At 33.6% G+C, this 12822-nt stretch overlaps 4 protein-coding genes across 6 annotated transcripts in view; 2 read left to right on the forward strand and 2 right to left on the reverse strand.

Moving 5' to 3' along the window:
- LOC129790123 (WD repeat-containing protein 19) overlaps positions 1 to 12822 on the reverse strand; it is an 829031-nt gene that overhangs the window by 722798 nt on the left and 93411 nt on the right. The gene's annotated exons all lie outside the window — the stretch shown is intronic.
- LOC129790155 (protein O-mannosyl-transferase TMTC2-like) overlaps positions 1 to 12822 on the reverse strand; it is a 433518-nt gene that overhangs the window by 194713 nt on the left and 225983 nt on the right. The window lies entirely within an intron of this gene.
- LOC129790211 (serine/threonine-protein phosphatase PP2A 65 kDa regulatory subunit) overlaps positions 1 to 12822 on the forward strand; it is a 620353-nt gene that overhangs the window by 7260 nt on the left and 600271 nt on the right. The window contains exon 4 of one of the 2 annotated variants that reach the window (XM_055827599.1): positions 472 to 834. The exons of the other annotated variant lie outside the window; for it this stretch is intronic. Within the exon in view, the coding sequence (XP_055683574.1) occupies positions 472 to 476 (5 nt within the window). The 3' untranslated portion in view covers positions 477 to 834. Of the gene's footprint in view, positions 1 to 471; positions 835 to 12822 lie in introns of those variants that run through there. 2 annotated transcript variants of the gene reach the window in all.
- Positions 1212 to 11022, forward strand: LOC129790329 (lipase member I). 2 transcript variants are annotated; one of them, XM_055827800.1, is made up of 5 exons: positions 1212 to 1406; positions 7709 to 7864; positions 9948 to 10108; positions 10212 to 10756; positions 10829 to 11022. In XM_055827800.1, the coding sequence occupies exons 1-5, from the start codon at positions 1361 to 1363 to the stop codon at positions 10908 to 10910; spliced, it is 990 nt and encodes a 329-aa protein (XP_055683775.1). In that variant the 5' UTR covers positions 1212 to 1360; the 3' UTR covers positions 10911 to 11022. The 2 variants fall into 2 exon arrangements, with proteins under 2 accessions (XP_055683775.1, XP_055683776.1); XM_055827801.1 differs by lacking the exon at positions 1212 to 1406 and adding an exon at positions 5090 to 5785.

Raw genomic sequence — 12822 nt, forward strand, 5'->3', positions numbered from 1 at the left:
ATTTTAACGTAAATAAATAAGGAATTGATAAAAAATATATTTAACAAAAATTGCCAAAAAATTTCTATACAAATTAGTTTTAGCTTTTTTTCCTTTCATTGATTAAAATTAGAATCCAAGATCAAGTTTTAAATTTATAAAGATTTTCTTTATTATTCATTTATTTTGTAAAACTCTTCCCACAGTCTCTTGTCAGTTTCAACGTCTCAACATCAACTACATCATCAGGAAACGTTCCTTTTTTATTAATTTTCTTGTTAAATCCTTTCAGAAAAATTGAAAAGAAAACATCTTGACGGCTAAATTTTATATAAAAAAAAACTTTTCTAAATGGATTTGAGCTTTCTCAAGCTTTGAAAGTTTTATAACTTAGCCTTCGAAATGTTTTTTTTTTATTATAAAGTCTCTCCATGTAAAAAATAAAAATAATTAAAAATATTAAATTAACTAATTTGTTAATTTTTCTTTCAGGTTGAAAAGAGCAGATTAGAGCAAGGCGCAAATGGAAAGAATAACTTTAAATAATATTTTTATCAACACATTAGAACTTTACTTACATTATTATTATTAAAATAAACAAAACAATTGAAAAAAAAATGAAAACTAAATAATGAGAAATAACTGGTATATTATGGAAGTATATAATTATGATAATAAGTGTAAGAATAGAGTTAGAGGAAAAAATCAGCAATGGGTTTTCCTCTTTTTGCTAAGAAAGAAAGGAAAATTATTTAATTAGTGTTCTAAGAGATGAACTTTTCAGAGAAAACAAATTGATGTGTAAACCACACAGAGAGAGAAAAATAAAAATTTTAGAACTATCAAAATAAAGAATTCTTGTTCTCAATCATACTGGGGTGGTTGAAAAATTATTATTAAATTATGTGAGTGAAAGATTAATGGAGTCTTTTAGTATTTTTCATGCCTAATTTTGAAGAGAAAGAAGGGATGGAGTATCGTGAAAAAGGGAGAAGGATGCCTCACTGAGGGGAGAACGCGTGAGGTATGTTAATTGATTGCGAAATAATTAGATTCAAGTGGTCGTCCTTTCTCGAAAAAGGAGAGATGCGCCCCTTCCTAAAATTTTGATTTTTTTTTCTTCCCTACTTCCTCCTAATTGGAACCCTCTCATTCAATTAGGCGCGCCTCGAACGGGTCTGGCAAGTCGTGTTCCGGAGCTCCGGGGCTATGACAGAGAGTTTCGTTGTGCAGCGATGTTGCCCGTGCTATCAGTTGCGGAGCTTCGTGCGCCGATCGAGGTACTTTTTTGAGTGATATTCTTTTTATTAAACTTTTTTCTGTATTTTATGTGTGTGTGGAGTGCGTCTCTGTCAAGGGAATAACAACTGAAAATCTCACGATGAAAAAGGTGCTTCTGATCTTGGCAGTGGCGGCCTTACTTGTGGGTGAGTCTGTCTTTCGTGCGCCTTACTCAATAATCCATCAATTTGCCTGCAATTGCCATGAGGAAGTTTCACAACCTTGAGTGGCCACAGCTGGGGTATACGGGGAAAAAGTCGGGGACTGTTGTGCGATTTCATTTAATTTACTTACAACTCCAATATGCTCGTAAAAAAAAACTCCATTAAAAAACCCTCCTCAGAGTACACCTAATCTCCGTGCCAAGAACACTTCTATATAAATCCAGCAGTCTAGGAGAATGACTCGGAGGTACCTCTACGGAATTTTCTGTAAGAGACAAGTTCAAGAGCTTCCAAGCAAGTAGCTTTTGCTAGATTTGTTTTTGTGCACGGATAAGCTGAGCTGAGCATTGTAACAGTGATTAGCAAATCCGGGGACTGGATCAAAGTCCTCTCGAAGTAAATCCACCGATAAGGGGCCACTTATTGTTTGCACGATCCAATCCGCTAAAGTGACCACAGAGCGAACGAATTTTTGGGACTTTTTTGTACTGAATTTAACGTTCATTTGAGTTCTTTTGTGGACAAAATGAAGAATCTATTGCATTTGCTAATGTATTTCCAAGGTATTTTATTGTAGAGACAGTTACGGGGTTTATGGGCACGATGAGCACTTTAAAATAGATTTTTTTATTGCAATTTATAGAGTGGAAATTCACGAGCACGATAAGCACAGAAAGCACCAAGAACTACATTTTTATTGTTCATATTTTTATTTTTCATTGCTGATTTCGCTGATTTAAAAGGTAAATTTTCATATTTTTTAACAGAATTATTTAATAAATTAAATAATGCACAAAGCATACACGCATGAAGCATAAGCACATAGAACACCAAATAGCGTTTGATTATTTTTTAATTTTTTTGCGGTGATCTTTGCAACGATCAAGTGCAGTGAATCAAGAAAATAAAACTTGAAAACTAGCATTTTACGTCGTCCAGCATATGCATGATGCAGTGAAAGGGACAAAATGGCAAATGGCCGCCAATTTTTTTGAATTGTATGCGAAACTTTATGGGCTTTTTTCTTTTTGATCCCAGTGGAAAATGGTGAATATTTTTGGCGATTCTTTACCCTTTTTTGATTCCCTACAAGACTGGGTGGGTCAAAATTGTTTTCTTCATTTTCTCGAATTAGGTACTTAGCCTATGTCAAGTGCATAATGTCCTTTTCTCATAACAATTATTTAATAATTTTATTTCATAATTTATTTCCTTTGGAAGACTGCTTCATACACGGGAGTGTCAGAAAATTATCTTAAGCAAAATGACTCACTCCACCTTACTTTCCTTTAAATTTTTTGCATGCAAATTATCCAAAACTTCGCATCCGCTCTTCAATGTTTTTTTTTTAATCTACATTTTGTGAGATAATTTAATTCATAAAAATGTCATTTTTTTATTTCCACTGAGCATTAAATTTATTATGCAATTAATGAGCAACAGCAATGTTAATTTTTCAGTAAGAAAAATATGACTTGAGGAAGTTTTCAATCTTTGGAATGTAAAAAGCTTATGGACTAAAAAATGTTATTTTCCATTAAAGGAGTTTATTCATTTTGTGTGGATGTTATGAGATAATTTTGAGAAATCTTTTTTTTATTTCATGGAAATTATATTCTAAAAGATGTAAAGATATTTTAATTAACCTTTTCATTTGTTTAACTTTGTGATTTTTTTAGCTACATTCATACATGAAGCATATGCGTCAGTGCTCTCATCAATTATTTCGTAAGACTCTTTTAATGAGTTGATAAGCATAATCAGGAGCTTATTAAACGTAATAAGCTTAATAATCGTGGAAAGTTTCGGTTATAAAACTGGTAAGAGTCATTTTGACTAATCCATCGATCCTTGGCTGATGATCCCAGAATTACCTAATCTCCTTTAACACTCGGAGGACTTTACTGGTAATTGCTACCAATTGGAACCTTAAAATCGTCACAAAATAAAATCTATTGGACTTATCTCGATGAATTTAGCATCTATGTGTAGGGAATTTTAATTACTTTAAGATAGCAGAAAGAAAATCTCGAGAAAAGTCTTTTCTTTGGAAGATAATTGAGGTCAAAGTCAGAATCCAACGTGGAGGATCAAATTGGTAATAACTACCAGTCAAAATCCCATACATTTTAGCCATGGTTTTGAGGTTATGTTTCCCCATATTTCCCAAATAAAGTACTCTTGTTCACTTTTCCGCGGTGAAAATCATTAATATGGACTAATTTTATTGCCGAAAGTGACTAAAAAGTTACTTGAATAATCACAGTTTGTGATGATTTAGGCGCAATAATAAATTAAGTAAAATTGTAGCTAAAAAAGTCGTTTGAATTGGCAATTTTGCATCGATTCGACGCAATTTTTTTCAGTGACGATTTTCTCAATTAAATATTTAGTAATTATGTGCAGGAATGCTTGAAGAAGATTAAGGATTAGTGAAACTTTCGATCCTTGTTCAATAAACTGATTAATAATTAATTATTGAGCATATTTTATCAGCTGGTAGTTATTACCAATTTGATCCTCCGCGTTGTGCCAAATGGTGGGTCCTCCAAGTGTTAAACATTCTTTCTAAAAAATTTCATTAGTTCTTAATAAAAAAAATAATTTATTTGGTACAGCTACAAAAATCCCAATAACTATTCAACCTCGGAGGGAGAACCTCAACTTCCACCAAAACGAATATTCAACCTCTAATACTTGATAAAACTCATCGAAATTAATTAAAATGAAGCGAAGAAGCACTGATGCATTTGCTTTATGCATGAAAACAACGCATTGAGGATAGATTTTTTCATTCTTACGCTTCAGGGATTTTTCCAATTAAAAATTTAAAATCAATTTAGCATTTAACAGTGACATTTATTTTTAGATTATTTTATGCATGAATATCTAAAAATGAATACACTCCTTTACTAATGGAAGGTATGATAATTATGTAAACTTGAAAACTTTTAAGAGGGATTTTTAAGTGTGGGAGGGCACGGTTTTCGACCTTCAGCAGTTTCTCAAACACAATGTTCTGCAACGTTTCGAAGGTTTTATTCCTTTCTCATCAGGCCTACAAAGTGTGTTACAATTTCAGTTTTTGACCTTTTAAATTACAATATTTAGGGATTTTTCAGTCTATTTCAATTAATTTTGAAAAAAAAAATTAAACATTACCCTTAATTCTCGTTAAACAACAAATTATTTTTTAATTTGTTATTTTCATTTTTTAAAATAATTTATTACCAATATTATTAAATTAATGTTCAAATTTAGAGCTTCTTAAATAATTCTTCAACGCTATAACATTTCATGAAAAATTCTTAAAATAAATCTCCTGTAGTGTACCCATAATTCCCCGAAGAGTCCCTTTGGTGAGTGAGTGTGGTTCTCACCTAGATTTTATTCCGCGAAAGGCAACAACTTTCGCGGGTCATGGAGAACGGAGGGCACCACCACCGTGGTGGTGGCCGTCGTGTGACTCAACCGTGAGCACTGGAAACTCCTTCGCCCATCAGCCACCCTCCGCACAACTTTCTTTTTTTTTGCCCAACTCCACATTGCATGCCGCCTGGTGCCTGAAGAAGTCGTTCTATTTGCGTTGCCCCGAAGGTATTACACAACCCATCACAGAGCGCGCCGCGATATATAAATTGGAGTGCCTCAGAATTGTTCGCTTTAGTCGATTTTGGGTCGTCCATGGGGTCAATGTGCGAGTAAATTTGGTTTTGTTCTCTCCCGTTTCAAGAAATTCTTCTGGACTGGATTTCGGGTTCTGTTCTGTGTCGTTTTATTTTTTATTTTCTTTCGTCACTGTGTGTATTCAGTGGACCGCCTCAGGTTGTCTCACGTGCGAGAAGATTAAGTGTGAGCATTCAGCTGATGGGTGTCAGTGCGCGGGACGTGGTGGAAAACCCAATAGCCACTGTCGGCTCATTGCTTTGCCTTCAGTGGATTTAGTTGTGCTGTGATTCTCGCGCAAGAAGCCCACAAGTGCTCAAGACGGAACCACATAAGTTTATCCGCATATTGAAGAGTGAGAGACCACGTCATACCAAGAAGCGGGTTCTTTTTCACCAAATTCTGTGATATTTGCATCATAAAAGAACCTCGCTCTCCCCCCCCCCTCTCCTATCTACTTCCCCCACCCAGGTGCTAGTTTAAAGTGTCCACATGAATGTTGCAATAAATTAAAAAGACGAAGAAATAAAATAGACAACGTGCAAAGGAGAGAAAAAAAAGAGTAGAGTTAGTGAATGACTTGCGAGAATGCGCGGAGTTTAAGTTCTAGAAAATATTAATAAAAAAAAAATTACGAAAGATCCCAAAGAGTTAAACAAGAGCCCAAACCATGCGGAAAGTGAAAAATACATCAAGTAAGAAGATAAGAGTTTTTTTTTCGTGTTTTAAATTGCACCAATTGGGTCAATTAATTGATGGATGATTGAGTGCAGGGCGTTGCATCATTTAGCACGTCATTTTCACAAAATCTTTTCCACATTCTCCGCTCTTTCTTTCTTTTTTTTTTATTTAATAAATTAATAAATAAAGAGAAATTTAAGAACGAGTGAAGGTTTTCATGCTGTAACTAAATGATTTTGTGATCAATGATATTCATCTAATCGGAATACTCGATAAAATGCTTTTTTTTTTCAAGAGTTTTATCTACAGTCACTCTATCAAAATTACATTGATAGCCTTTGATAGCATTGAAAATAATAAATTGGGCTATTATCTACACGTAACATTGGAAAAAATATCAACTAAAAGTAAGAAGCAAGATAAGAATTGATATTTATTATTCTAATAGGTTATTTAGATGAGATTTGATAAAAAAAAATTAGTTTCTGATGATTATTAAGTGGCTTTCATCTGGGAATGAAAAAAGAAAATAATTATAGTTTTATACAAATAATTTGTTCTTTTCTTTAATTAAAAAATGACCAAATTCGAAAAAAACGATATTAATAATTATTTAATACTATTTTTAAAGTCCGTGACTTATTTTTAAGCCCTTAAATCTTCTATTGAAAAGAGTTTCTTAATATTTTGTTTTTTTTTTACAATTTTTAGAGACACAAATTTGAACAAATTACTTAAAATTCTCCGTAACAGTTTTTTTAATCATAATTCAGTTAATTTTAAAAATATCAAAAGAGTTCTAACAAAAAATTGATAGGAACGTTCGAAAAGGATTTAAAAAAAAAAATTTAATTAATTAATAAAATTAGCAATAAAAAAAACTATAAATAATAAAATATTCTAGTTATTTATCTGAAAAAACAAAATTAAATTTAAAAAAAACAATGTTTTCTGCATTTTGTAACCAAGGACATACATAATTTTCTTTCAAGATCAACCATAGGTCATGATGGAGGCGCCTGGTAATGACTGGGCGTCTCCATTGCATTAAAGGCACAATAATAATTAATTGCAGTGGAGGCGCTAGGTTCAATGCTTCTTTTAAATTTAACCAATTATGTTCATTTTTAATAAGTCAGTCTTTATTTTTTTAAATTTCATAAGAGCACCTAAATGACCCCGAAAAATTCTGCAACAATTTAATTCAAATAATAGGTATTACAGGTAGTAAGGATGCACTTTGGAAATTTCTAAAAATAAAATTAAAATCAATTCACTTAAACAGAAGGCATAGAGATGTACAAAATTCAATCAATAGACTGGAATTTCTATTTTGGTTCCTTACAAAATATTCAGGAGCTGAAGCTCAATAGTATGACTAATGTGAGATTACATTCAGGGCTTTAGAATTTCACTTTATTTTCTTATGTTATGTGTGTTATATGCAAAATCCGGTATGATAAATTGAAGTTTTTTTTTAGCGGAAACACTTAGAGATTTTTAACATCTTTTACTACTTTTTAATTGTAATTAAAGCAGATAATTGAAACGCTTAATTAACTTAATTAGATTAAAAAAAACCTACTTGTGTACAAAATAAACAATAAATTCTATACACGTGGCCCTTTTAACAAAGATTAACATAATAGAAATAAATCATTTGAATTTTTTTTATTACTCGTCCCCAATTAAATGAATTTGGACCAAGTTATTTTGAATATTTTCTCACAGCGAATAGAATTTATAAATTTGGTTTTAAAACAATCATTTGATACGCTCTTTTAATAGGGAAACAATTCTATTTAATTAAATGAAAATTGATAGCCTTTCATCAAAATTAAAATCATTTTATTTTAGGAAAAACAAACAGGGTCGGATTCAGACATTATCAAACATTTTAAAATTATTTCTCTTTTCTTTTTTTCGTTAATTTTCAGGGCTCTGGCTGGGCCTCAGGTCGAGCCATGCCAAGCTTGAATCAACAAAAATGTTCTTCTTCTACGGACCTGCCTTTGCGGACCACAAAGCTTATGAGCTGAATGACACAGCGTCCGTGCTGAAGCATCCGAAATTCGATACAAACAAACCCACAGGTGAGAGTGAAGGGTCATACAATACGTAATAATTCTTTTCTTTCACCAAAAAAAACCATCTGGTTGTAAGGAAAGTCGCCCCCAAAAAACAACTTTCAACATTTTGCACCCAAAGCAACATATTATCAAACCCTGACGCTATATGCTGAGAAGATTGACAGTCAAAATGAGACTCGGCATGAATGCTAATCAATTTGTATATGCGAGGAGAATGATATTCGAATTTGCAAATACGACCCAGCCTATTCTGGAAACTTCTTTTTTTTTTTAAACCAGAATCAATTGAGCAATTTTCTCAGGCACGCAACTCTGCCACACCACCAATCGAAGAGGGGGGGACGGTGGTTCTTGGATGATTTTTTTCTTGCAAAATTTCTCATGCAATTCCAATTGCTCGATTCTTTCCACACACACGCGCGCGCCAATGAGAATTTATTTATTTTTTAATAAAAACCGTGTGCTTTCTCGTTATGCTACAGAATGGAAATGTTTACAAACATACGAAGATATATAGGCAGATAAGGTTTTGTTTTGCAAAGAAAAAAAAAGAACATCAATAAAAATGAAGAAAAGAGTCTGGCGATCGTCGGAAAAGTTTACGTAAAATTTAAAAGCGATGTGATAACGATTTTTCCATTAAACTCTCTTTTTCTTGTATTAGACGTTGAATTATTTGAAAGTCTATCGCGTGGTTTCTAAAAGGGTAATGAAGAAAATATAGGGAGAGGATGGAAGGCAAGAGAATTGGTAGAATGCTGACAATAGTGATTTTACAATTTTTATTTGAGAATCTTCGCAGGGGTTATCATACTGCAGCTTCAAGCACTTGATGTTTGAAATTTTTATTGAGAAAAAATTAAAGAAAAAGCATGTTGTCACTCTCAAATTCGCAGAAAGTTTAGAAAGCTTTAAAAGCTTTAAATCCATCTTGAGCTAAATAGGTATGTAATGCGTTCGGGATTGTGAAAAAGACGTTTTGTATAAATCAGAGAAAAACCAAATTTAAATTAATTTATTTTATCTAAATTTCCTTACAATTCATTTAGATGCTTGAGATGAACGGAAAATTGAACTTTAAGGTAAAATCTTGCGTTTATGAGATCAATTCGTTCAATAATTCTGTGAAAAATATAGCAAAATTATGATAATTTTCTTTCCTTCTTTAGTCGTGTTATTAATGGGGAAAAGACTGTTTTAGAAAACTTTTCTAAAGAGTTTTTGGAAGGAATTTTCTCTGTTTTTCCTTTTAAGCCGGACAATAGAACGATTCAGAGATATAAACTGTTAAAATATTACAACACATTTCTAGTTTTCAGAAAAGAAAAGTTTTTTTATTGGCAAAATCGATCCTTAATATGTATACTTCAAATTCTGTTCAAAATCAAAACAAAAATGGATAGTTTTGTATAAAATAAACTTAAAAAATATGAATCCTATTCACTTATTTGTTCAAACTGCCTAAATTGAATGAGTAATATTCCCTCTTATTTAAGAATACCTAGATCTTTCTGTAATATAGATTACTTTTTTAATTACTTAAATTTATCAAAATCGGTCAAATTTTAGTTGAAATTAGACTAATTTAACGTTTAAAATTTGATATGAATAAGATTCCTAAAATTGTCATTTTTTAAAAGACCTTTTTAGACTTTTGTAATCAACCATTAAGAGACTAGTTTCACGTTTATCTAGAAAATTTGATTTGTTTTTCAATTTCACGAAAATCAGTCCAAGCGTTTTTAATAATTAATAAATCTTTACAGCCCTTCTTTAATGCCAATCATCAATTAAATCTTTGAAATAATCCTTTTTCGAGTTTTCTAAAATATTATCGATTAATTACAATATTCCTCCATCCTGTGAAACATCCAAGCGAGTTCCAAGTAAAGCAAGAAATGAATCAATAAACAATATGCTGCATATTTTGGAATTTTCATAATTTATATGCAAACCTATTCATTTTCCGTGTCGTTTCCAAGTAAAATGCGTCTCTGAAAATTTCCCACGGCGTCAGGTTTTTCTCTCGACGTAAGCACTCATACATCTGATAAATACATTCTATTATTTTCCTCTATTTGTATAGTTCTCTACCTGCATGGGTATTTGGAGACAATGGATGTGGAGAGTATTCAGGTGATTGCAGATGCGTATTTGGCGCGAAATGACCACAATATCCTCATATTGGATTGGGCAGAGTTGGCTGATGGAAACTATCTAATTGACGCATTCCCCAATCTTAAACCCGTAAGCATGGGATTTTCTGTGAAGCATCACATGATCCATCTAATGAAGCCTTCTAATCTTAATCTCATGGGGATTTTGGTGTTGTTGTTGTTAATCTTTGTAGCTCGCACATGCCCTTGCGCGGGAAATACTCAAGATGGCCATGGATGGGATGAGATTGGATAAATTCCACGTGGTTGGACATAGTATGGGAGGTCAGCTGGCCGGCTATATTGGACGAGAGGTGATTAGGCAATCGGACAAGGGGGCTAAGCTGAAGCGAATAAGTGCACTCGATCCTGCCTTTCCTGGTTTCTATTTCCCACTCAAATTCACGGGAGCTCTCAGTACGAAGGATGCCGAATTTGTGGATGTTATCCACACGGATGCCTGGCTGTACGGGGCTCCCTTTGCCACGGGACATGTAGACTTTTGGCCAAATCGCGGCAAAACCCTCCAACCGGGATGTCCCAAGAGGAACTACAAAATGCTCACGGACAACGATCTCTGCAGCCATCGAAGATCATGGAGATTCTGGGCTGAGAGTGTAACCGAGAAGAATCGACCAAGTTTCCATTCCGTCAAATGCGCCTCCTGGGACAAATTCAAGAGCGGCGACTACGACACCAACCAACCGGTTGTTCTCATGGGTATCGACTGCATCTCAGGGTAACATCAACAATTTTACTTTTTTATGGATTTTTTGCAAAGAGAATCTTTTTTTTTTTTAAATAATTGCAGGATCTCAGGAAATTACTACCTTCAGACAAACGGAGAGCCGCCATACTCAAGGGGACCTGCAGGAGCCAACTATGCCACCTGACACCCTCCGCATGATGCCCTTCGCAATGTTCCAAGTTTTAATTGTAGATCAAGCGACACGTGATTGTCTTGTGTCCATTTTATACGCGTGATTTAATAAATTTGTTGAGTCAGCTGGGAGTTTTATTTTAAGAGAAAATTTACAAAGTGAAGGCCAGGGAAACCAGGCGATGGAGACTTCTGTGTAGTCTACTTTCCAGCGCCAGGTAGCACAGCTCTTGGACTTTCCATGTGGTTTCGCAGCAATAAATTTAATGGGCTTTTAGGTGCTCGTTCAAGTCGTTCAACCAATTACACTGTGTAACAATATTTTATGGATATCACATTTCATTTGTTTGAAGGGAATTGTTTTATTGGAATTAAAGATTTTCTTCTGCATAGGATACTTCATTAGAAAAAAAGAATAAATCCTAGCTGATAAAACAAAAGAAAACTAAATTAAATAACATTAAAATATTCTTTAAAATATCATAAATGGAATTAAACGTAGAAATGAGTTAATCCTTGAAATGTTCTAATTTTGTTCTTTTGCATGAGATCTTTTTTCATTCATTCCATTTTATATTAAGTCTGAAGGAATATTAAAAAAAAAAAAGGAATATTAATCTAAATAAGGTAGATCAACTTAGAATCTATTACTGAAAATTTTACCTAATTGGCTAGGTCCTTAAAGGATCTTTATGTGGATTTTGTCCCTCTATTTTACGTCTTTTAGAAATTAATAAATTTCTCATAATTGTAAAGGAAGAACGTCCCCAAGAACTAGGATCAGGATGAAAAATAAGAAAAAAACTACAAAATCTCGACTTTTTGCTAGAAATTACTTATTTGAACTCAAAGAATTATTTTGATTGAATTCTCTTTGCTGAATAAGTTGCAGTCCTTAGTCGTTTAAAGATTTTAATGAATCCAGAAAGTTGAGTGTACTAAATATAATATTTAAGGATTACTTTGAGGTCAAATAAGACATTTTTATCCAAAATATCCGATCTTTATTTTCAAGTTTTATTTTTTTTTTTAATTTTTCGTTCTTGATCCTCTAAACCTTTTGGAAAGTAATTGTAATATGTCCAGAACTATCATTCCACCCACAATCATAAAATAAAATGGTTAAGAGACTCAATTTATGTGAAAGAAGTATGCAAAATTCGGCATTTTCAAAAAGGACCAAACCCTAAAGGCCCTTAAAGGGTTAAAGTATTAAATCGTTTGTTTGACGCTTTTCCTATTTTCAGGAAGAAAGAAAAAGTAATTTCGTCTTCGATTCCTACTCAATTTCAACTCATATTACGCTTAAAAAAAATTACCCAACAAGCCTAAAAACGACAAAAAGAATTACAAAATAATTCGCAATGTGTTTTCATGATGGGAAAGCGAGAATTTCACTTTTTCCATAAAGGTCAGTTAATAAATATTCTTATAATTACAACATTTATATGCAGAGCAGATCAATTGCCCGCACAAACACATCAATTTGCGCTTCCTCCTCTGTGCAGATGCATACGATGGAGGCGCCTGGTGCTTGTGGCATGGCAAGAAGGAAGCTGATGCGCAAAAAATGAAGATTACCTTCTCTACCGTGACTTTTCTTGCGATCAGCGCGCGCGAAAACCCGTCCCAATGTCGGCAAATAGTGCCTGATGCCTCGCTCTTCCAACACCCATAGTGAGCCCTGGGGGTAACGGAGAAATGTGAGTTTTCCCGCGGAATGTGTGAAATGTTGTTTTTGTGCAGAAGGAGAAGCATCCACAGCGTCATCGCCCCCATCGCGTGCCCCCTTGTGTTTTGTTCCTCCACACGCGGCCCACTCTTCGTCATTCTAAGCTCGATCGCGGCTGAGAGTGGTTGTGTGTGCGACTTTCCAGCTCTTCGCCACTTTCTGTGCAGCAGCAGCAGCAGACTCTCCAAAACAG

This window comes from Lutzomyia longipalpis, chromosome 2, assembly GCF_024334085.1.
Source record: "Lutzomyia longipalpis isolate SR_M1_2022 chromosome 2, ASM2433408v1".
Taxonomy (NCBI): Eukaryota; Metazoa; Arthropoda; class Insecta; order Diptera; family Psychodidae; genus Lutzomyia; species Lutzomyia longipalpis.

Coding starts and splice junctions, on each gene's coding strand:
- LOC129790329 (XM_055827800.1), top strand. CDS start 1,361: ATGAAAAAGGTGCTTCTGATCTTGGCAGTGGCGGCCTTACTTGTGG. Junction 1,407..7,708: donor AGTGGCGGCCTTACTTGTGG/GTGAGTCTGTCT, acceptor GTTAATTTTCAG/GGCTCTGGCTGGGCCTCAGG. Junction 7,865..9,947: donor CGATACAAACAAACCCACAG/GTGAGAGTGAAG, acceptor CTATTTGTATAG/TTCTCTACCTGCATGGGTAT.